Source organism: Pseudophryne corroboree, assembly GCF_028390025.1.
Source record: "Pseudophryne corroboree isolate aPseCor3 chromosome 3 unlocalized genomic scaffold, aPseCor3.hap2 SUPER_3_unloc_21, whole genome shotgun sequence".
NCBI lineage: Eukaryota > Metazoa > Chordata > Amphibia > Anura > Myobatrachidae > Pseudophryne > Pseudophryne corroboree.
Genome location: NW_026967510.1, coordinates 502,996 through 528,932, shown reverse-complemented (window position 1 = coordinate 528,932; position 25,937 = coordinate 502,996). Strand labels below are relative to the sequence as shown.

Below are 25,937 nucleotides of genomic sequence, written 5' to 3'. Positions count from 1 at the left end.
GTCTGGGTGATGACTGGAGAGGTGGCTGCTGGGAATGGGACATTATACAGTAACACCGGGCGCGTGTTTCTGGGTGATGACTGGAGAGGTGACTGCTGGGAATGGGACAATATACAGTAAAACCGGGAGACTTGTCTGGGTGATGACTGGAGAGGTGACTGCTGGGAATGGGACATTATACAGTAACACTAGGGGATGTGTCTGGGTGATGACTGGACAGGTGACTGCTGGGAATGGGGCATTATACAGTAACACCAGGGGATGTGTCTGGATGATGACTGGAGAGGTGACTGCTGGGAATGGGGAATTATACAGTAACACCAGGGGATGTGTCTGGGTGATGACTGGCCAGGTGATTGCTGGGAATTGGGCATTATACAGTAACACCAGGAGACGTGTCTGGGTGATGACTGGAGAGGTGACTGCTGGAAATGGAACATTATACAGTAACACTAGGGGATGAGTCTGGGTGATGACTGGAGAGGTGACTGCTGGGAATGGTGCATTATACAGTAACACCAGGGGATGTGTCTGGGTGATGACTGGAGAGGTGACTTCTGGGATGGGGCTTTATACAGTAACACCAGGGGACGTGTCTTGGTGATGACTGGAGAGGTGACTGGTGGGAATGGGGCATTATACAGTAACACCAGGGGATGTGCCTGAATGGGGCATTATACAGTAACACCAGGGGGCATGTCTGGGTGATGACTGCTGGGAATGGGGCATTATACAGTAACAGCGGGAATGTGTCTGGATGATGATTGGAGAGGTGACTGCTGGGAATGTGCATTATACAGTAACAATAGGGGACGTGTCTGGTTGATGACTGGAGAGATGACTGCTGGGAATGGGGCATTATACAGTAACACCAGGGGATGTGTCTGGGTTATGAATAAAGAGGTGACTGTTGGGAATGGGGCATTATACAGTAACACCAGGGGATGTGTCTGGGTGATGACTGGAGAGGTGACTGCTGGGAATGGGGCATTATACAGTAACACCAGGGAATGTGTCTGGGTGATGACTGGAGAGGTGACTGCTGGGAATGGGGCATTATACAGTAACACCAGGGGACGTATCTGGGTGATGACTGTATCACTGTGTGTGTCAGATGCCTATAAGGTGTCAGGATGTCACTGTCTATGTCTCCGTGCAGGAGGCAGAGTATATAGAGAAACACACGGGTCTGTACAAGGATGTGATGATGGAGAATCACCGGCCCCTCACATCACTGGGTAAAAGTAGACTGTCATGTATTGTACAGGGGAGAGCAGGTATGGGGGCCCCCTATATACACATATCATCTCATAATCACATATATACACTGTACTCAGTCACTGTTTGTCTCATACAGATGGGTCCAGTAACAGAGATACCCCAGAGAGATGTCCCCGTCCTCTGTATTCCCAGGATTGTACAGAGGAGAATCACAGGATCCCACAGGAGGATCAGGTAGGTGGGATTTAGGGTCTCACCAATATACTAAAGTGACTGTCACTATATGATCTGTAGAAAAGCTGTGTGTGTATTATGCACTGATATTATACTGTTCCACCTCAGTTTAATCTGACTGTATGCAAATGTTATTATAGTGTTTGTTTGTTTTTTAGGTAGAACGTCTGTCTGATATTAAAACAGAAGATACAGGGGGAGAAGAAGAGACGTATGTGACTGATATAAAGGCAGAAGATATAGAGGGAGAAGAAGAGATGTATGTGACTGATATAAATGCTGAAGATATAGAGGAAGAAGAAGAGACGTATGTGACTGATATGAAGGCAGAAGATATAGAGGGAGAAGAAGAGACGTATGTGACTGATATAAAGACAGAAGATTTAGAAGGAGAAAAAGAGACGAATGTGACTGATATAAAGGCAAAAGATACAGCAGGAGAAGAAGAGACGTATGTGACTGATATAAAGGCAAAAGATACAGCAGGAGAAGAAGAGACGTATGTGACTGATATAAAGGCAGAAGATATAGAAGGAGAAGAAGAGACGTATGTGACTGATATAAAGGCAGAAGATATAGAGGGAGAAGAAGTGACGCATGTGACTGATATAAAGGCAGAAGATACAGAGGGAGAAGAAGAGACGTATGTGACTGAAATAAAGGCAGAAGATATAGAGGGAGAAGAAGAGACGTATGTGACTGATATAAAGGCAGAAGATATAGAGGGAGAAGAAAAGACGTATGTGACTGATATGAAGGCAGAAGATACAGAGGGAGAAAAAGAGACATATGTGACTGATATAAAGGCAGAAGATATAGAGGGAGAAGAAGAGACGTATGTGACTGATATAAAGGCAGAAGATATAGAGGGAGAAGAAGAGATGTATGTGACTGATATAAAGACAGAAGATATAGAGGAAGAAGAAGAGACGTATGTGACTGATATAAAGGCAGAAGATATAGAGGGAGAAGAAGAGATGTATGTGACTGATATAAAGGCAGAAGATATAGAGGAAGAAGAAGAGACGTATGTGACTGATATAAAGGCAGAAGATATAGAGGGAGAAGAAGAGACGTATGTGACTGATATAAAGGCAGAAGATATAGAGGGAGAAGAAGAGACGTATGTGACTGATATAAAGGCAGAAGATATAGAGGAAGAAGAAGAGACGTATGTGACTGATATAAAGGCAGAAGATATAGAGGGAGAAGAAGAGACGTATGTGAGGGGTGATCAGCAGTGTAAGGAGGAGGAGATCCCTACAGATATCAGCACAGGTGAGTAATAAACACTTATTACAGAAGTAACCTATTCTCCTTGCTCAGTCACTACAGCAATCTCTTATCCTACACCCTCCTCCGCCATCAGCCCTGTTCTCAGTTGGGTGTTTCTAACACAAGGCTATCCATGACAAATATCACATGTAGAGAGATATTACACACAACACTATAATGTTATTAAACGTAACAAGCAGAAGTTTATTATTAGTGATTATATATACATTTGTATATATGTATGTATATAATATAATTAGTAATGTTTTTTGTGGAGTTCCTAATTTATATGCATTTTGTTAGATGATGCAGGTATGAAATATTTCCTGCTATACAGTAGACCTGAGCTCACCAAATACAATTCGTATAAGATTCAGAAATAACATAAAATTTGAATCTAGAACTTCAAGTAAAACAGAGTAAAAGCTTATCACAAGTACATATCTGTATAATCATAAGACAAGCATTTTGCACTTGTTGTCACCCTTGCATGGGTGGGCTTGTTCTTATCCACTCCAATTCACTCTAAATCCAACGCGTTTTATCAATAGTGACTTCTTCAGGGGTGTTTTCTGTTAAAGGTTTTATCCTTAAATATCAGTTGTGTAGACCTGAAATAATTGTGTAACCTTCAGATGGTAATTGTGAACTTGTTCATAATGAACACATTCCTAATTACTTGTGAATAATAGTTCCTGTTCTGTGCAGTTCTGAGGTTATGACTTTAGGAAATGTAATGGCCACATCCAATATTGCTCAATCTAAGTAGTCTCCCAGTAGCCTTACTACATACATAAGTGTGTCTTGCACTCACTATTTTAACTAACAATAATAAACAGTGGAGTATTAGTTCATGTATTGCTCAGTGCATTTAAGCCTACAGCCCCCGTCAAGGGAACCTCCTATACTGCAGGTCCTACGCTATTGCTCAAAATAATTACAGGTTGAGTATCCCACATCCAAAATTCAAAATCCCACATTTTTGGTTCCCCATCTGAGATAATTACATATATATTATTTATGTGTATATATAGATATATCAAATAATATACATATATATATGTGTCATTATCTCAGTAGGGGAACCAAAAATGTGTGATTTTCAATTTTGGATAAGGGATTCTCAACATGTACCATAAAAACAGCTATCACATTAGTGTTAAACTTTAGGTTTGCTCTCAGCGGTGGAAAGGTGGCTGAAAGGCTTGGATTGTTTTTCAGAGCACCAGTCTGACGTGCCACCACATCTCACGTGGCCCTCCAATTCACCAGATCTGGGACTGTGGGACTGTTTGGCTGGGTCCGGCATTGTACTGTTGGTGCAGTTCCTGATACGTTTGGAATGATTGGTGGTTGCTAGGCGCGCCAAATGCCCATGGTCCCGATTTGTCATAATCTACTTTCGCCCACTGTTCCGCCGCTGAGATTCTTGGTGTCCAGGCTTCTTCCACTGTAGATGGATACTGCTCACTGTCTACAAGAGATCACCAACAAACAAATGCCGGTGTCGGCCAAAACCAATGGCTCCCTTTTGCCAGTTGCATCATGTACACGACCCATGGTTCCATCTGAAAAAGAAACAATATCTCAACAAATTTGCATTGTATCAATACCTCAGGCATTCACAATGATCATCCAGTAGTTTTAGTGTCACCATCTACATGCATGTGCACGTCCCGTGGCTTTGTACTTTATATATATATATATATATATATATATATATATAATATAGGCAAATAAGCGACACTCACCAGGCTTCTTATAGATTAATAAAACGGTCCTTTATTGAATCCTACGTTTCGGGAATAACCCCGTCGTCAGGGACAGCATAGACATAAATACAATGTGATATGACAAACATATATACCCTCCCCCAACTGCAATCAAACAGTCTTACCTGTGACACCTGGAGGACGCCAGCCTTCAGCATCGCGGGCCATCCCGCCGCCCATGTTTCCACCTTCTGCTCGACGGGACCCGTGACATCATCTGGCGGCGCACACAGTGCACGCTGCTCGGTTGCTAAACAACACAACAACAATCAATGTTGTAATTACATTTAAAACAAATTTATCACAGCAATAGTCCTTAAACGTTTATATTGTGTATAACCTTAATATTAACATCTATTCAAACACACTTTAATGCTCACCATCTAGCTAATTCTCACTGTAAACGGATCAATTAATGAGTACTGTTATAACCATATGAATTAAAGAAAGCATTGTAACCCGAGGCTTTCATTTAACCCTCGAGGTGCTATCGTATCTAGGGCACTGATCCACCTACACTCTGTTTGCAATAATATTTTAGCCCGATTACCCCCCCGAATTCTCAAGGGGACATGGTCAATAATGATTGATCTCATGCTGGCTATACTATGTCTTGCCTCAGAACAATGTCTGGCAACAGGCTGATCGCTACTGCCAGACTCCAATGCATGCCTAATTGCTGTCCTGTGCTGCGCCATGCGCTCTTTAAATTGGCGCTGTGTTTTGCCGATATAAGCCAACCCGCAAGGGCAGGTTAGCATATATACGACAAAAGTGGTACTGCATGTTACTGGATATTTTATCTCAAACCGCTTTCCTGTATGGGGATGACAAAATGTATTACCCACTGATAGGGCTCTGCGGGTGACACATCCCAGACATCTGTAGCAGCCGTTCTTTCTGCTTAGAAAGTGTGATGTGATGCGGCGCGGTGGTGGTGCAGAATCTGGAGGATTACAGATTGGAATGCAATAGACTATTATCGGATGTTACTACTTACGAATTACTACCTAGGGACCCCAGTGGGGTGTTTAAGAAGGAATTAGATACCATGCTATTACAGGCAGTCAGAGATTACATTATTGATGATCAATTACGGTTAGCATTAACGGTTGACTTTCCTGTTGTGCCCTTATTCTATGTGGTCCCAAAAATACACAAAGACCTTAAAAAAAACCCGGGGCGCCCCATCGTATCGGGGAGTGGCTCATTATATCAACCTATCTCTGTGTTTTTGGACTTGATTCTTAATCCTTGCATTAAACTAATACCTTCATATTTACAGGATACCACTGCATTGTTGAACAAACTGGATGAAGTAGTGGTTACCCCCAACTCGGTGGCACTTTGTAGTGCAGACGTGACTAGCCTCTACACCTGCATACCTCACGATGCGGGTGTGGAGGCGGTCAGGGCACTCATAGTGGATAATCCCCACTATGTGGGACCACCAGTTGATTTCTTTTTGAAGTTGTTGTTTATGGTGTTGACCCGCAATTTTTTCTTACATGACGGTAGATTTTATCTACAGAAGGCGGGTTGCGCGATGGGGTCCTCAGTGGCCCATCGTACGCGAACGCATTCATGTACGCTGTAGAACAACAACTCCTCTACAGACAGGGAATATTATTGTCTAATATCCAGCTATATGTAAGATATATAGATGATTTGCTTATTATTTGGTCAGGTACCACAGCGGATCTTCGTAAAATATTAGATGAACATAACCTGTCTGACAGTGTGGTTAAACTGTCATATGATATGAGTATGGAGTCGGTACATTATTTGGATGTCAAGATCACAGTAGATGAATATAATCTGAGCACTTCGTTATTTGTTAAGAGTACTGACAGAAATACGATCCTAAGAAATGACAGTTTTCATCCTTTGCCTCTTCGTAATAGTCTGCCCTACTCACAGATGTTGAAGGCCAGACGAATTACATCAGATCCTACCATGATTGATTCAGCTTTGAATTTGATGGTAGATAAATTCCTGGAAAGAGGATATGACAAACAGTTGCTAGAAAGCACTAAAAACAGAATATTAAAAATCCCACAAGCTGATACACTTAAATATCAGCCGCAGGTAAAGCCTAATAGTGGTCCAGAAGTAGTGCCATGGGTGAGTCTATATACGGACAAGAGTCCTTTTCTCACTAAAAAGGCCAAAAAATGGTGGCCCATGGTAAACACAGATGGGGATTTACCATTATTACGACAAGCCAGATTATTGCCCAGTTACACCAGAGGCAGGAATTTGAAAGACCGATTAGTTAAATTAGACATCACGGGAATGGATAAAAAACACACATCACACTTTCTAAGCAGAAAGAACGGCTGCTACAGATGTCTGGGATGTGTCACCTGCAGAGCCCTATCAGTGGGTAATACATTTTGTCATCCCCATACAGGAAAGCGGTTTGAGATAAAATATCCAGTAACATGCAGTACCACTTTTGTCATATATATGCTAACCTGCCCTTGCGGGTTGGCTTATATCGGCAAAACACAGCGCCAATTTAAAGAGCGCATGGCGCAGCACAGGACAGCAATTAGGCATGCATTGGAGTCTGGCAGTAGCGATCAGCCTGTTGCCAGACATTGTTCTGAGGCAAGACATAGTATAGCCAGCATGAGATCAATCATTATTGACCATGTCCCCTTGAGAATTCGGGGGAGTAATCGGGCTAAAATATTATTGCAAACAGAGTGTAGGTGGATCAGTGCCCTAGATACGATAGCACCTCGAGGGTTAAATGAAAGCATCGGGTCCGAGGTGCGTCCTTTCTTGCCAGAGGAGGGGCAGAGGAAAGAAGCTGCACAATACAGCTAGTTCCCAGGAACAGAAGTCCTCCCCAGCCTCTACAAAATCCACCGCATGTCGCTGGGGCTCCACAGGCGGAGCTAGGCCCGGTGGGGGCACTTCTTCGAAATTTCAGCCACAAGTGGGTTCACTCCCTGTTGGATCCCTGGGCAATAGATATTGTGTCTCAGGGATACAAGCTGGACTTCGAGGAGATGCCTCCTCACCGACGGCCCTGCCAGCTTCCCCCCACGAGAGGGAAATAGTGTTAACTGCAATTCAACAAGGAGGGGGTTATTATTCGACCATGTTGTAGTCCCGAAACCGGACAGTTCAGTCAGACCCATATTGAATTTAAAATCCCTGAACATATACTTGAAAAGGTTCAAGTTCAGGATGGAATCGCTGAGAGCGGTCGTCGCAAGCCTGGAAGTGGGGGATTTTATGGTGTCTCTGGACATAAAGGATGCATACCTTCATGTCCCCATTTATCCACCTCATCAGGCGTACCTCACATTTGGGGTACAGGATTATCATTACCAATTTCAGACGTTGCCGTTTGGTCTCTCCACGGCACCGAGAATATTTACCAAGGTAATGGCGGAAATTATGGTACTGCTGCAGGAAGCAAGGGGTCGCAATTATCCCGTACTTGGACAATCTCCTCATAAAAGCTTGATCAAGAGAGCAGTTGCTGATCAGCGTAGCACTTTCTCTGGAAGTGTAACGGCAACACGGCTGGAGTCTAAATATTCCAAAGTCGCAGTTGGTTCCTACAGCTTGTCTGCCTTTTCTAGGCATGATTCTAGACACAGACCAGAAAAGGGTTTATCTCCCGATAGAGAGAGCTCAGGAGCTCATGACACTGGTCAGGAACCTATTAAAACCAAAACAGGTGTCAGTGCATCCCTGCACTCGAGTCCTGGGAAGGATGGTGGCATCATACAAGGCCATTCCCTTCGGCAGGTTCCATGCGAGGACCTTTCAATGGGACTTACTGGACAAGTGGTCCGGATCACATCTTCAGATGCATCGGTTAAGCACCCTATTCCCCAGGGCCAGGGTGTCTCTCCTGTGGTGGCTGCAGAATGCTCACCTTCTCGAGGGCCTTAGATTTAACATTCAGGACTGGGTCCTGGTGACCACGGATGCAAGCCTCCGAGGGTGGGGAGCAGTCACACAGGGAAGAAATTTCCAAGGTCTGTGGTCAAGTCAGGAGACATCAACATCCTGGAACTAAGAGCCGTATACAACGCCCTGCTTCGCGACCAACCGGTTCTGATTCAGTCAGACACCATCACCGCAGTGGCTCATGTAAACCGACAAGGCGGCACAAGGAGCAGGGTAGCGATATCGGAAGCCACCAGAATTCTTTGCTGGGTGGAAAATCACGTAAGCGCACTGTCAGCAGTGTTCATCCCGGGAGTGGACAACTGGGAAGCAGACTTCCTCAGCAGACACGACCTCCATCCAGGAGAGTGGGGACTTCATCAGGAAGTCTTCACACAGATGAGGGCATCATGCCTCAACAAAAAACTACAGAGGTATTGCGCCAGGTCAAGAGACCCTCAGGCGATAGCTGTAGATGCCCTGGTGACACCGTGGGTGTTCCAGTCGGTCTGTATTTCCTCCTCTTCCTCTCATACCCAAGGTGCTGAGAATAATAACAAAAAGAGGAGTGAGAACGATATTCATTGTTCCAGGTTAGTCACGAAGGGCCGTGGCCTCTTCCTCTAAGACAGGACTTGTTGCAACAGGGGCCCTGTCTGTTCCAAGACTTACCGCGGCTGCGTTTGACGGCATGGCGGTTGAACGCCGGAACCTAGCAGAGAAAGGCATTCCGGATGAGGTCATTCCTACGCTGATAAAGGCTAGGAAGGACGTGACAGCTCAACATTATCACCGTATATAGCGAAAATATGTTGCTTGGTGTGAGGCCAGGAATGCCCCTACAGAGGAATTCCAGCTTGGCCGTTTCCTTTACTTCCTACGGTCAGGAGTGAATTTGGACCTAAACTTGGGGTCCATTAAGGTCCAGATTTCGGCCCTATCCATTTTCTTTCAAAAGGAGTTGACTTCTCTACCTGAAGTTCAGACGTTTGTAAAGGGAGTGCTGCATATTCAGCCCCCTTTTGTGCCTCCAGTGGCACCTTGGGATCTTAACGTGGTGTTGAGTTTCCTGAAATCCCACTGGTTTGAACCACTTAAAACGGTGGAGTTGAAATATCTCACGTGGAAGGTGGTCATGCTATTAGCCTTGGCTTCGGCTAGGCGTGTGTCAGAGTTGGCGGCTTTGTCACATAAAAGCCCCTCTCTGGTTTTCCATGCGGATAGAGCAGAATCGCGGACCCTTCCACAATTTCTGCCGAAAGTGGTTTCATCCTTTCATATAAACCAACCTACTGTGGTGCCTGTTGCTACTACAGACTTGGAGGATTCCGAGTTGCTTGATGTAGTCAGGGCTTTGAAGGTTTATGTAACCAGAACGGCTAGGGTCAGAAAAACAGAGTCTTTGTTTATCATGTATGCTTCCAACAAGCTTGGTGCTCCTGCTTCAAAGCAAGCTATTGCTCGCTGGATCTGTAACACGATTCAGCAGGCTCATTCTGCGGCTGGATTGCCGCTGCCAAAATCAGTTAAGGCCCATTCCACTAGGAAGGTGGGCTCTTCTTGGGCGGCTGTCCGAGGGGTCTCGGCATTACATCTTTGCCGAGCGGCTACTTGGTCAGGTTCAAACACTTTTGCAAAGTTCTACAAGTTTGATACCCTGGCTGAGGAGGACCTCCTGTTTGCTCAATCGGTGCTGCAGAGTCATTCGCACTCTCCCGCCCGTTTAGGAGCTTTGGTATAATCCCCATGGTCCTTACGGAGTCCCCAGCATCCACTAGGACGTTAGAGAAAATAAGATTTTACTTACCGGTAAATCTTTTTCTCGTAGTCCGTAGTGGATGCTGGGCGCCCGTCCCAAGTGCGGACTTCTTCTGCAATGCTTGTATATAGTTATTGCTTAAATAAGGGTTATGTTATGGTTGCATCAGGATTGACCAGTTGCTCTTTTGTTGTTCATACTGTTTACTGGGTATGTTTATCTCAAGTTATATGGTGTGATTGGTGTGGCTGGTATGAATCCTGCCCTGGATTGCCAAAATCCTTTCCTTGTACTGTCAGCTCTTCCGGGCACAGTTTCTCTAACTGAGGTCTGGAGGAGGGACATAGAGGGAGGAGCCAGAGCACACCAGAATCTAAATTCTTTCTTAAAGTGCCCATGTCTCCTGTGGAGCCGTCTATTCCCCATGGTCCTTACGGAGTCCCCAGCATCCACTACGAACTACGAGAAATAGATTTACCGGTAAGTAAAATCTTATTTTTACAGCTGTCCTATGGACTCTTTTGGACCCTTTCTTGCCCCTCTGTGTGTTTTGACACCCCAGTGTGTAGGTTGCAGAGCCGGGGAGCCATTCATTTTGCTTTTGCAGGTTGTGGCCTACACCCGGATCCAAAGCCGCGGACTAAAGTTGTGCAGTGATCCCACAGGAACCGGACCTCAGCGAGGTAGCGCTGCTACTCACCAAGGGCTGTGCGCCCTGTCCATTCTTGTGCCTAGCCGTGCTGTTGGAGTCGTGTGGAGAGGCTGACTGGGGATCAGCGGTGACCACAGCGGGAGACACGGAGCGGAGCTGCTCTCCGGGCATCTGATGGGGCGCATACTACGGGGATTGGTGGTCTCAGCAGGGAGGCGTCAGGTTATTCAGCTCACCCACCCGCAGCCTGCCTTCTCCTACTGTCCGGCCGTTGGAGCCCTGAGTCGTGGCAGCGGGGAATACACAGAGCGCTTGCCAGTCATCACTCCAGCAGTGTCCCGGCATCTCCCCCTCTCCTCCTAACCCATGGTGCTATGGGGGAATCTGGTGGAGCTGTGAATTATAGAGGACATATACGTGGGGTTCCTATGCAGCCAGATACGCTACCCTGTGCCACTGCATCCTAGTACCCTCTCCTCTCCTGCCTTATTACTGACCTGGTTCACCCACCATAGCTGGACAGTTTCTTTAGATTTGGGCTTCCCTGCCAGAAGTGACCATCTTGAAAACTGGCAATATAGCCACATGCCCTCCTGAAACCAGCCGCTTCTCTGGGAGCTACAGACACTACCAGCCCATGATCAGTGCCCTTCACTACAGTCTCTGTGATTTCTGGTAGGGACTTCGGCCCTACCAGTAAGTGGTTGCCTGAACTGCTTTTATTATTATTATTGCCTGGCCTCCACTCCTGCTCTGTCGACTCCCTCTGGTGGCAGACTGTGCTGACTACATCCTCCACACTATTTGACTGCTGCTGGGTTTTTTTTCCCTCCTGCTCCCCTCAATCCCCGTAAGATCCAGTTAGAGCTCTTGGGGCATCAGTATAGCTATGACGTAACAGTCCATGTATCCAGGACAGTAGCAGGCTCCAGTTGCTGGCTCCTATAAATTACTTTACCGCTCAAGGATGTCATCTTCTTGCTATTACCCATAAACAACTGACCTCACAATGTTTCTGTAACCGATGGCCACTGGGGGTCTATGCTCACTGATGTCTCCCTATTTCCACACTTCAATACTTCTGCTATGTCGCTACTGGCCTCCTGACCTTGGCCCTCATTCCGAGTCGTTCGCTCGTTCTTTTTCATCTCATCGCAGTGAAAATCTGCTTAGTACGCATGCGCAATGTTCGCATTGCGACTGCGCCAAGTATTTTGCTATGAAGAAAGGATTTTTACTCACGGCTTTTTCTTCGCTCCGGCGATCGTAGTGTGATTGACAGGAAATGGGTATTACTGGGCGGAAACATGGCGTTTTATGGGCGTGTAGTTGAAAACGCTACCGTTTCCGGAAAAAACGCAGGAGTGGCCGGAGAAACGGGGGAGTGTCTGGGCGAACGCTGGGTGTGTTTATGATGTCAAACCAGGAACGACAAGCACTGAACTGATCGCACAGGCAGAGTAAGTGTGGAGCTACTCTAAAACTGCTAAGTAGTTTGTGATCGCAATATTGCGAATACTTCGGTCGCAATTTTAAGAAGCTAAGATACACTCCCAGTAGGCGGCGGCTTAGCGTGTGTAACTCTGCTAAATTCGCCTTGCGACCGATCAACTCGGAATGAGGGCCCTTGTTCTCTAATCTCCGTAATGTTATGCTGAAGAATGGGCAGAACTGGAATATCAACTCATAAGAAAGCTAAACCTCGTCCTCAACAGGAAACCTCTCAAACTGACTTGAGACCTTTTCTTCTTCCTAATCAACTAACATGGAGCCCCAGTCCTGATCATTCAGAATCTTCTCCCATCCCGTCTTTTCCTTCAAATCCTTCCATGATGGCTTAAACCCATTGTTTAAACCTATGGCAAGCCAGGTGGGCTCTATTCTTCTCTCGGTTTTCCTTTAAAGTCTTTAACGCTCAGGAACCTTAAATCGAAGAGCAGATGCACTTTCTCGTTCTTTTCAAATGGATGATTCACTCAACTCCTCTGAGAAACAATTTATTCTAAATCCAGCTTCATTTGCTACAACTCGTACTGTTCCTCTACTTCCTCCGGGGAGAACTTTTGTAGCACCAAAATTTTGCAGGAAATTGCTTATGTGGGTTCATTCTTCATCTTTCATGGGTCATGCCGGTGGTCTTAAGACTCTCAAGTTCATTCAGCGATTCTACTGGTGGCCTCATCTTAAAACGGATGTCTTTGAATTTGTAGCAGCTTGTTCCAAGTGTGTTCAACATAAAAGTCCATGAACATTTCCCTCGGGTCTTCTTCATCCACTTCCAACACCTCAAAAGCCTTGGACTCGCATCTCTATGGATTTCATAACCGATTTGCCAGTCTCCAGAGGCCACAACACCATTTGGGTCATTGTGGAATGATATTAGAAGATGGCTCACTTCATACCCCTCACCGGTCTTCCCTTTGCTCCTCAACTATCCAAATTGTTTTCCTCATAGATTTTTAATTTGCATGGCCTTCCACAGGAAATAGTTTCTGATCAGGGTCCTCAATTTGTCGCCAAGTTCTGGAAAGCTCTCAGCTCTGTCCTAGGAATCAAGTTGAACTTCTCTTCAGCCTACCATACCCAGACTGACGGACAGACTAAAAGAGTCGACCGAGATCTGGAAACTTTCTTACGGATGTTCATGTTCCCTGCTCAGGAAGACTTGATGGATTACCTCCCATTTGCTGAGTTTCCATACAATAACCTATATCATTCTTCTACCAATTCCACTCCTTTCTTCATTAATTATAGTTTTCATTGAGTTCCTTACTTCTAATCTCTCCCACCTCTTGAGGTTCCTGCTGCTCTTCGTCAGTTCACTAAGATTTGGAGACAAATTCATAAGGCGCTACTTATGACTTCCCAGAAATAAAAGACCTACTCTGATCGGAAACATAGGGCTGTTCCTAGTCTCAAAGTGGGAGATTGTGTTTGGATATCCACCAGAAACCTCAGACTCAAAGTTCCTACCAAAAAGTTTTCTCCAAGATTCATCAGCCCGTATCCTATTAAAAGAGTGTTGAATCCTGTTTCTTACAAGGTGAAACTGCCTCACTATTTGAAAATTTCCAATACCTTTCACATTTCTCTGCTAAAGCCTCCTGTACTAAATCATTTTCGGGCAGCTTTCCCTTAACCTCCCAAGGTTCAAGCTGCTCAAAATGAGGAATTTGAGGTTCATAACATTCTTGACTTCCACAAGAGGTATGGTCATCTCCAGTATCTCATAGATTGGAGAGGATATGGTCCGGGGGAAAGATCTTGGGTGGCTGCAGAGGATGTTCATGCTCCAAGACTGAGTTGTGCCTTTCATGCCAAGAATCCCACTAAGCAGCGTGGGTGTTTAAAGACTACCCTAAAAAGGGGGGTACTGTCAGCATCCAGAGTTTAACCACTGGTTCTGGTCCCTGTGGCCTTCCTCTTAGGTGGCTGGTGTCGCTGCGATGGATAGGAGCTACAGCAGCGAAGTCCTCCGGTGCGGCGTCTGGGAGGCTGAGGCCAGAGGTAGATGCTGGTTCCACATGTGCCCTCTGTGCAGGGAGCCACCATGTTGGAGACCAATCCAAGTCAATAGGTATCCCAGTTCACATCCAGCCACTCCGGTACAGGCTTCCCTTATAAAAAAGGGGTTAATGATTAGCTATGTTGTCAGTACTTCAAGTTACTTGCTGCTGTAAGGTACTCTGTGCTTCCAGGTTAACCCTTGGTATCCTGGTTCTGTTGTGTCCACCTGGTGGTCAGTTCTGTTATTGCAGTCCTTTGCTCCAAGTCCACCTGCTCTTGTGGTTTAACCACTGGCCCTCTATCTGGTAGAGGGTCTCCATTTGCTGATGGTGCTCACAGCGATCCTCTCTTCAGCATCGTTTACAAATCACAAGTCATCTCTTCAGTCAGTGTTCTTCAGCATCGTTTACAAATCACTAACCTTTCGTCTTTCAGAATTCACTCAGACTTCTCTCCTAGTCGTTGTGTATGATTGAGGTCTCATTAAAACTGAATTCCTCTTTCTTCGGTGTATCATTCATGGTCATTGTCCTCATTCCCTACCCCTCTTCATCCTTGGGCCTAAGTCTTCAATCCATGAGTAAGAACTACATTCAGCCACCTCGTTTCCTTCCTTTGCCTATAGCTGCTCCCTCAGTCAATTATCAGTCGTCAGATCCCCAACTCAAGCCAAGCGTGACATGGAAGAAGGGGAATTCCTGGTTTCTCTGGATATTAAAGATGCGTATCTTTACATCCCAATATGGCCGCCTCTTCAGGCTTACCTCAAGTTTGCACTTAAGGACAGTCAATACCAGGTCCAGGCCTTGAATTTCGGTCTCTTAACAGCACTGAGGGTGTTATCAGGGGTGATAGCAGAGATGTTGCTACAACTCCGCAAGCAGGAAGTGAACATTGTTCCATACTTGGACGATCTCATAATGGCTATATTCAGAGCACAGTTGATGGAAAAGATCAGCCTTCCAGCACGACTACTCACAGATCATGGGTGGAGTCTCAATCTGCAGAAATCCCACCTAGGACCTACGCAGAGGCTTCAGTTCCTGGTAATGATACTGGACACGGTGTCTCAGAAGGTGTTCCTTCCTATGGACAAGGCAAAGATAATTCAGACGATGGTACGTTCCATTTTGAAGCTGAACAAAATTTCGGTACATCTTTGCATACGCTTACTGGGAAAGATGATGGCCTCCTACGACACAATTCGGTACGGAAGATTCCATGCATGACCATTCCAGCTGGATCTGCTGGACAAATGGTCTGGGTCATATCTGCACATTTGCCAGATGATATGCCTTTCACCAAACGCCAGGATTTCCCTCTTATGGTGGTTGCTGATCTCCCTCCTGGAGGGTCGACACTTCAGAATCCAGGATTGGATTCTGTTGACAACGGATGCAAGCCTCCATGGTTGGGGTGCAGTGACCCTAGGGGCTCGGTTCCAGTGAAGGTGGTCTGATCAAGAGGCTTCCCTTCCGATAAATGTTTTGGAACTCAGGGCGATTTACAATGCCCTTCTGCTGACCTCTTTATGTTCTTCAGTATCAGGCCATACGGTTATGGTCGGAAAAAGCACCAACTGTGGCGTACATAAACCAACAAGGAGGTCCAAACAGCAGAGCTGCAATGAGGGAGGTGTCATAGATACTCCTCTGTGGGGAGCGAAATCCCAAGGCCATTTCCACCATATTAATTTCGGGAGTAGACAATTGGGGAGCAGACATCCTCAGAAGACACGATCTGCACGTGGGGGAATGGGGTCTCTACCTGCAAGTGTTTCAGCAGATATTTCATCGGTGGGGCTACCCGCAAATCAACTTGTTGGTTTCTCAGCTCACCAAGAAGCTTCTGCGTTACTTTTCTGGGACGAGGAATCCACAGGCCGCAGCAGTGGACGCCCTGTCGACACAGACGATTTACCGGTTGGTGTACTTGTTCCCTCCAGTTCCTCTAATTCCAAGAGTTTTCAAAGGACTTGAGGGGACAGGGTTCAGGCAATTCTGATTGCCCCAGACTGGCCACGCAGGGCCTGGTATGTAGACATTCTAGCCTTATTACTCGTAGGCCCCTGGCCTCTGCCAATTCAGGATAATCGTCTTACACAAGGGCTGTTCGTCTATCCAGACTTACCACGGCTACGTTTGATGTAATGGAAGTATATTGGGATGAATTGTGCCAGGACAGACATTCCGGGCAAGGTTATCTCGACTATGCTCCAAGTCGGCCAGATAGTCGCATAGAAACATTACCATCGCATATGAAAGAAATGTGTCTCTTGGTGTGAGGGTCAACAGTATTCTGCTATGGATTTTTATCTGGGACATTTCTTGCACTTCCTGCAGGCTGTTGTGGATGTGGGCCTACGTTTAGGCTCCATAAAAGTTCAAATCTCAGCCATGTCTTTTTCTTCCAGGGAACAATTGGTTGTTCTCCCAGTGGTCCAGATGTTCTTGACAGGTGTCCTTCATATTCGACCACCCTTTGTGCCTCCCACAGTGCCGTGATTTCTCAATTTGGTTCTGGCCTTTCTCCAATCTGTTTGATTGAACATTTCAACAAGGTGGACATGGAGTATTTGACATGGCAGGCTATCATGTTGTTGGCCTTGGCCTCAGTGAGGCGTGTTTTGAAATTAGGGGCCTTATCCTGTAAGAGTCCTTCTGTGGTGTTTCATGAGGATAGAGCAGTGCTTAAAACTCACTAGACATTCTTGCCTAAGGTGGTGTCAGCATTTCATATCAATTGGCCTATGGTGGTTCTGGTTGTCACTGGCACGTCTGTTACACCAATGTACTTGGACTTGGCTTTGGAGATTTATGTCAAGAGGCCAGCTCGTTTCAGAAAATCAGACTCGCTTTTTGTTCTCTATGATGCTTCAAAGATTGCTTGTCCTGCTTCGAAGCAGTCTATTGCATGTACAATCCAACAGGCTCAATCTTCAGCGGCTTTGCTGCTGCCGAGGTCTGTTCAGGCCCACTCCACACGGTAGGTGAGTTCTTCCTAGGTGGCTGCCCGGGGTGTCTCAGCTTTGCAGTTATGCTGGGCAGCTACTTGGTTGGGTTCGAACACGCTGTAAACTTTTAAAGGTTCAACACCTTGGCTACTGAGGACCTTCAGTTTGGTCAATCAGTTTTGATGGGGTCTCAGCAGTCTCCCACCCGGTTTGGAGTTTTGGAACTTCCCCATGGAACTAAGACCAACCCAGTATCTTGTTGTGATCATAAAGTACAAATGGTGCGTCTGACTTCCTGTGATGAGTAGTTCTCTTCACATAGATTTTCAAAGCCCACACGACATCCAAGGACTTTGTGGTAATTGAGGTGTCAGTAACCACTGGCACCACAATAGGTTGGTTGATATGAAAAGCCAACACAACCTTAGGGAATAATTGCTGACGCATTCTGAGCTCAGCTCTATCCTCATGGAAAATCAAGTAGGGGCTCTTGTGCGACAATGCCCCCTATTCTGACACACGTCTGGCAGAAGCCAAGGCCAACAACGTGACTGCCTTCCAAGTAATAAACTTTACGTCCACCTCCTGTAAAGGTTCTAACCAATCCAACTGCAGGAACTGCAGCACCACATTAAGATCCCAAGGTGCCATAGGAGGCACAAAGGGTGGTTGGATGTGCAGAACTCCTTCCAAGAAAGTCTGAACCTCAGGGATAGCAGCCAATTGTTTCTGGAAGAAAATAGACAGGGCCAAAATCTGGACCTTGATGGAGCCCAAGTGCAGGCCAACATCCACACCTGCTTGCAGAGAAAGGAGAAAATGTCCCAGTTGAAACTCCACCGTAGGAAACTTTTTGTATTCACACCAAGACACATACTTTTTCCAAATCTAATGGTAATGCTTAGACATTACCCCCTTCCTAGCTTGGATCAGAGTAGGAATAACCTTATTTGGAATGCCCTTCCGAGCTAAGATCTTGCGTTCAACCTCCATGCCCTCAAACATAGCCGTGGTACATCTTGATAGGAAAACAGCCCCTGCAGTAGAAGGTCCTCGCAAAGAGAAAGAGGCCTCGGATCCTCCAGCAGTAATACCAGAAGATCCGCGTACCAAGCCCGCCTTGGCCAGTCCAGAGCAATGAGGATCGCCGGAACTATTGATCTTTTTATTAGTTTGAGAATCCTTGGGATGAGTGGAAGTGGAGGGAACACATACACTGACTGTAACACCCACGAAGTCACCAGGGCATCCACCGCCACTGCCTGTGGGTCTCGTGAGCTGGAACAGTACCTCCGAAGCTTCTTGTTGAGTCGATAGGCCATCATGTCTATCTGAGGTACACCCCATTGGCGTGTTACGTCTGTGAATACCTCTGGGTGGAGGCCCCATTCTCCTGGATGGAGATCATGTCTGCTGAGGAAGTCCGCTTCCCAGTTGTCCACTCCCGGAATGAAGATCGCTGACTGTGCCAGCGCGTGTCTTTCTGCCCAGAGGAGGATTCTTGTTACCTCTGACATTGCAGCCCTGCTCTTCATTCCACCCTGCCTGTTTATGTAGAACATTGCTGTGATGTTGTCTGACTAAACCTGAATGGCTCGATCTTGCAGAAGATGAGCCGCTTGTAGTAGGCCATTGTATATGGCCCTTAGTTCCAGAATGTTTATTGGAAGGACCGATTCCTAGCTTGACCACTTTCCCTGGAAGTTTTCCTCCTGGGTGACTACTCCCCAACCTTTGAGGCTTGCATCCGTGGTTAGAAGAATACAATTCTGAATCCCGAACCTGCGGCCCTTGAGCAGGTGAGAAGTTTGCAGCCACCAGAGTAGTGAAATTCTGGCTTTCGGCGACAGGAATATCCGCTGGTGCATGTGAAGATGCGATTCCGACCACTTGTCCAGGAGATCCAGCTGGAAGAACCGTGCATGGAATCTTCCGTATTGTAGAGCCTCGTAGGAGGATACCATCTTCCCCAGAAGGTGAATGCACTGATGAACCGATACCCAGGGAGGTTTCAAGACGTCCCAGACCATTGATTGGATCACCAATGCTTCCTCCAACAGTAGAAACACCGTCTGCACTTCCGTGTCGAATATCATCCCCAGGAAGGGCAGTTTCCTTGTCGGTTCCAAATGTGACTTTGGAAGATTCAGGATCCACCCATGATCCCAGATTAGTTGAGTTGAGAGCGCAATACTCTGCAACAGCTTCTCTGTGTAAGATGCCTCTATCAGCAGATCATCCAGTTATGGAATTATGTTCACTCCCTCTTTGCGTAGGAGCATCATGTCCGCCATGACCTTGGTGACCACCCTTGGTGCTGTGGAGAGGCCAAATGGAGATGTCTGGAACTGATAGTCACAGTCCTGTAGTGCAAACCGTAGATAGGCGTGGTGAGGTGGCCAGCTCAGAATGTGAAGGTACGCATCCTTGATATTCAGGGATACTAAGAATTCCCCCTCTTCCAGACATGAGAATCACCACTCTCAGAGACTCCATCTTGAATTGGAAAACCCTCAAGTAGTGGTTCAACGACTTCAGGTTCAATATGGGCCTTACTGAACCGTCCGGTTTTGGTACCACAAACAGGTTTGCATAATAACCCTTGGTTTTCGGGTAAGGTGGAACTGGACCAATGACAATTGTTTGTACCAATTTTTGAATGGCTTCCTGTAGGATAGCACTTTCTGTCAGCGAAGCCGGTAAGCCTGATTTGCAGAATCTGTGAGGTGGGAGTTCCTGAAACTCCAGTCTGTACCCCAGGGTAACAATATCCGTCACCCAGGGGGTCTAGGCATGATGACGCCAAGACGTGACTGAAATCTTTTAGTCTCGCTCTCATCTGCCTGATCTCCAGGCTGAGAGGTCCACCATCATTCTGAGTATTTGGAGGAAGCAGAACCTGGTTTCTGTTCCTGGGAACCTGTTGGTGAGGTCTTTTGGATCTTCCTCGACCTCCTCTAAAGATGGTGGGAGGGGGTTTGGATTTGCGGTCCAAAAGGACTGCAGTGTAGGTGTAGGATAAGATTTCCTAGCTGGGGCTGCTGCAGAGGGAAGAAATGTCGACTTACCCACAGTCGCCATGGAAATCCACGCATCCAATGCATCCCCAAATAGTGCCTGACCTGTAAATGGCAGGTTCTCCACACTTTTCTTGGATTCTGCATCCGCAGTCCATTGGCATAACCAGAGTCCTCTGCATACCGAGACAGCCATTGAAGTAGCAGGCAAATGTCCTTCATGGCCTTAACCATGAAACCTGCAGAATCCTGTCTGTGACATAAAAACAAGTCAATGTCACTCCTATCCATAGTATCGAAGTCCTCTGGTAATGTGCCTGACCACTTTACTATGGCTTTAGAAGCCCACACACAAGCAATAGTGGGCCTTAAAGCCATGGCTGTAGCAGTGTATAGTGATCTCAATCTTGCGGTCAGCCAGCTCCTTTAAGGCGATTGAATCAGGGACAGGTAAAACCACCTTTTTAGACAGCCTAGATACAGAAGCAGGGAAGGTAAGCGAGGATTTCTTATTTACTGTAATATAAGATTCCTCTACTTGTTCTGGACCTTCTCAGAAATATGCAAAACATCCCTAATGGCTTCAATCATTAGCTGCACCCCTTTAGCAATGGATGCATCCCCCCCTGCATATCCCCATCACCGTCCCCTGTATCAGAGTCGGTATCAGTGTCAGCTTGCATTATCTGGGCAAGTGTACATTTTTTGGGGTATGTAGGTGGGGTTTTAGAGGAAGTAGTGGGAGCTGAATACTTCAAACCCACTACAGATTGTCTCAAAAACTGCGTCTCTTTCTCAGTATGTGACATCCTTGTTGAAATCTGGGATATCATTCCCCTTATAGAATCCACCCATGGGGGTTTGGATTCAGAAGGCTGAGACAGCACATTGCAGTCCTGAGTACATGGAATAGACTCCTCAGGAGAAGATAAACAGTCTGCAGCACAGGACACAGAGTCCTTAGACAAGGTAATGTGGATATACACACTTACACACACACAGGTAAATGTCAGATACAGTTTCCCCCAGAGTACCTTCAGAGAGTCACAGAGTATAAGGAGCCAGCCACACAGCGCCCCTGTAGGCAGTTATTATGATAACAGCTTGGCACTGACTAACTAACCTTAATAGGTCAGTGTCCTAGTTCCTATGATCTGCAGGGAGAAAATGGCGCTGGTGAGTGCTGGATCCACTCTGAGGAAGACCTGCCCCTTGTAATGTCGAGCGACTTCCCGCACTAATTGTTTATACTGGCCTGAGGATTTTAGTGCTAACAGGGGGATTAGCGCCTGTTAACTGTGTGACCAGTGTAGGGTTTATCCGTGTTGGCTCAGGACGCCCCTCAAAGCGCCTACACTGTGTGTTGCTGAGCTTTCCTGGAGTGCAGACTGTCAGAGCTGCGCTCCCACCCTTGTGCCGCCATACCCTTCCGCTAACCGGGACACCGGCGCTGTGCTCACCACTTTTCTTTCTTCTGGCTTTGTTAGGGGGTGGCGGCCGTGCTGCAGGAGTGAGCAGTCGCCTCGTGGGCTTGCGATCAGCACCATCAGGAGCTCAGTGTCCTGTCAGCGGAGTAGAGAACCATTAACTCTTCAGGAAGTTGGTTCCTATTCCTGACCCCCCCCCCCTAAGTCCCACGAAGCAGGGAGGCTGTTGCCAGCAGCCTTCCTGTAAGCTAACTCTAGAAAATAAAAAACTAAGAAAAGTCCTATGAGCTCCCCTAGCAGTGACCGGCTCCTCTGGGCACATTTTGTAAAAAAGTCTGGTAGGAGAGGCATAGAGGGAGGGACCAGCCCACACTATTAAACTCTTGAAGTGCCAGTGGCTCCCAAAGGACCCGTCTATACCCCATGGTACTAACTGGACTCCAGCATCCTCTAGGACGTAAGATATAGTAGATTATAACCTAGCAGATGATTATGATGATTGCAGGGGTATCATATGGTGTATTGCATGTAAAGTACCTTGTTTCACACCTACTCTGCTGTAGCAATATACCTTATATACGGGTGAGTAACACATGTACAGGCTTACCAGCGTATGAACACACACATAAAGGAATGCTACATTACCAATGCTTCCAGGAGTAACGTTAGGAGACATTTCTCTGATCCATCAGCTCATATGACTGATGTTATTGTTCAGCTAGAATCTCCAATTCATACGATATGTTCCCCATCCATTGTTTTACATTGGTGCTGACATAGGACTTGGCGAGTGACTACATCTCCATTTATACTTCATGGTTAGTTACCAGTACAAGAGAGAGAGATCTAAGTCTTATTATAATATTACATTTGTTATTGTGAGTGTTCTCAGGAGGGTGGACACAATGATTATAAAGACACAATATTATAAAGCCTTCATTAAAAGTTATGTTTTACTATACACACACATTTACAATTAAGTGTCCCAGAAAGTCTTCTCCTATTGTTTACAAGATTAATATTGTTACAGAAAACGTCACATTTCCATAATGTATTTTTATTTCCAGCAGATGGACACACAAGCAGGAATATCTCAGAAGGACATCTTATGTTATCCCCGGATTGTGACATAAAAGATAATGACAGTAGACAGGATTCTCCTGGAGCTAACCCCATTACCCCAATTATACATCCAGCTCTATCAGCTGGTCCCCCTGATCCTGGGGAATGTTCTCCTGATCACTCTGATATTGGTGCATCTGTTACAGCTCTGACAGTAGATACAGTGTTTCCGTGTTCTATAGATGCCAAATGTTTTACACAGAACACAAACCTTATTACCCATCAGACAGGTAAGGCAGGTGAGAGGCCACTGATATGTTCAGAGTGTGTGAAATGTTTTACATGCAAATCAGATCTTATTAGACATCAGAGAAGTCACACAGCTGAGAGGCCATTTCTATGTTCTGATTGTGGGAAATGTTTTGCACACAAATCATATATTGTTATACATCAGAGAAGTCACACAGGTGAGAAGCCATTTTCATGTTCTGAGTGTGGGAAATGTTTTGCACACAAATCAGATCTTGTTAAACATCAGAGAAGTCACACAGGTGAGAAGCCATTTCCATGTTCTGAGTGTGGGAAATGTTTTGCACACAAATCAGATCTTGTGATACATCAGCGAAGTCACACAGGTGAGAAGCCATTTCCATGTTCTGAGTGTGGAAAATGTTTTGCACACAAATCAGATCTTGTTATACATCAGAGAAGTCATACAGGTGAGAAGCCATTTCCATGTTCTGAGTGTGGGAAATGTTTTGCAAACAAATTACATCTTGTTAGACATAATAGAATTCACACAGGTGAGAGGCCATTTTCTTGCTCTGAGTGTGGGAAATGCTTTATCCAGAAATCACATCTTGTTATACATCAAAGAAGTCACACAGGTGAAAATCCATTTCCGTGTTCTGAGTGTTGGAAATGTTTTACACACAAATCAGATCTTGTTATACATCAAAGAAGTCACACAGGTGAGAGGCCATTTTCTTGTTCTGAGTGTGGGAAATGTTTTATCCAGAAATCACATCTTGTTATACATCAAAGAAGTCACACAGGTGAGAATCTATTTCCATGTTCTGAGTGTGGGAAATGTTTCGCACACAAATCAGGTCTTGTTACACATCAGAGAAGTCACACAGGTGAGAAGCCATTTCCATGTTCTGAGTGTGGGAAATGTTGTTTAAGTAAATCACATCTTGTTATACATTATAGAAGTCACACAGGTGAGAAGCCATTTCCATGTTCTGAGTGTGAGAAATGTTTTGCACACAAATCAGATCTTGTTAAACATCAGAGAAGTCACACAGGTGAGAGGCCATTTCCATGTTATGAGTGTGGGAAATGTTTTACATACAAATCACATCTTGTTATACATCAGAAAACTCACACAGGTGAGAAACCATTTCCATGTTCTGAGTGTGGGAAAGGTTTTACAAACAAATCGCATCTTGTTAGACATCAGAGAAGTCACACAGGTGAGAAGCCATTTCCATGTTCTGAGTGTGGGAAATGTTTTGCACACAAATCACATCTTGTTATACATCAGAGAAGTCACACAGGTGAGAAGCCATTTTCTTGCTATGAGTGTGGGAAATGTTTTACATGGAAATCACAACTTGTTACACATCAGCGAAGTCACAAGTGAGAAGCCATTTCCATGTTTTGCGTGTAAGAAATGTATTGCACACAAATCAGATCTCATTAAACATGAGAGCAGTCACACAGGTGAGAAGCCGTTTTCTTGCTATGAGTGCGGGAAATGTTTTACACAAATCACATCTTGTTACACATCGGAGAAGTCACACAGGTGAGAATCCATTTCCATGTTCTGAGATTGGGAAATGTTTTGCACACAAATCAGTTCTCAGACATAACAGAAGTCGCACAGGTGAGAAGCCATTTTCTTGCTCTGAGTGTGAAATGTTTTACACAGAAATCACAACTTGTTACACTTCAGCGAAGTCACACAGGTGAGAAGCCATTTCTATACTCTGAAAAATAAATCAGCACAATAGACATCTTTCAGGTGAGGAACCATTATAATCTTCTGGAGTATACTCATTATTGCCATGCATTGTTCTTCAAGGTTCTTATCCTATATCCTATGCTTTTTGCAATATACATGCTACTGCCAGGTGAAATAATCAGATGGCATGCCCTCATCTATCACTGCTATGCAGATTACCTGCCCCGTTACTTCCATCTGCAGATGAAGGACTGTTACCAGCAGTACCAAGAATCCCCAAGCAATTCTGAGATGTCAGGGGGAGACAGGGTTGGTGGCACTAGTGCTGTAGCGGGGGCTGCCGGAGGCACTGTCTGTGGGTAAAATTGTCCCCAAGTAGTGCTGAGGTGGAAGAGGGGGTACACAGGGTGGCTGGCAGTAGTGGAGACGGTGGCAGTAGTGGGGAAGGACAAGGCGGTTAGCAGTATTGGGGGAAAGACTCGGGGGGAGATAGGGCTGGTGGTGGTAGTGGGGGGAGACAGGGCGGATGGCTGCAGTGCAGTACCAAGGGATGTTGGAAGCAGTAAAGAGGTGTATGGATCCCACACAGAATCAGCTGATAATTAGACTTGATGATTATGTGTCCTTATTTCTAATGCATCCCTTGTATGTGTTACTGTTATTTGCTGTGTCAGCCTTTATGTGTGTTCTGTGTAATAATCCTGAAAGTAGTGCTGCTACCGATCTCATATCATTTGTAGTAACTTGGAAAAGATGAGATATGAGGTGCACTCTGGAAGCTTATAGGGGGTTAAAGATGAACGCACATGTGACATCACGCAGCCCCCGGAAAATGGTCCTGGTCCGCCTGCATTCACCCCTCAAGTATGCGGCCGCAATGTGCGTGTTCGCATGGCTGACGCACATGTGCATTTTGCCAACACCAGCAAATTGCTGTGGCCCACTATTGCGGTTGGGCCTGAATGACCCCCATAGGCTTTTGGCTCTCCTGATATGTATCTGTTTTACTTCCCTGCCATACTAACCCGTAACATGAATTATTTCTGTGCTTTAAAGGATATTTTATCCATGTGCAGAGTAATGTATTTTTTAAGTTTAAAATATAGACAAAAATTTGTATTAAAGATATGAAATAAAGTTGTTTAAAAACAAAAGATTTCCATTGAGCCTTTTTATT

The 25,937-nt window shown here is 45.7% G+C and overlaps 1 protein-coding gene across 1 annotated transcript; it reads left to right on the top strand.

Moving 5' to 3' along the window:
• Positions 1 to 1,114: 1,114 nt before the first annotated feature.
• LOC134983686 (oocyte zinc finger protein XlCOF7.1-like) lies at positions 1,115 to 25,231 on the top strand. Its single transcript, XM_063949345.1, has 4 exons — positions 1,115 to 1,238; positions 1,358 to 1,459; positions 1,618 to 2,733; positions 22,800 to 25,231. The coding sequence occupies exons 1-4, from the start codon at positions 1,115 to 1,117 to the stop codon at positions 24,437 to 24,439; spliced, it is 2,982 nt and encodes a 993-aa protein (XP_063805415.1). The 3' UTR covers positions 24,440 to 25,231.
• Positions 25,232 to 25,937: the final 706 nt, after the last annotated feature.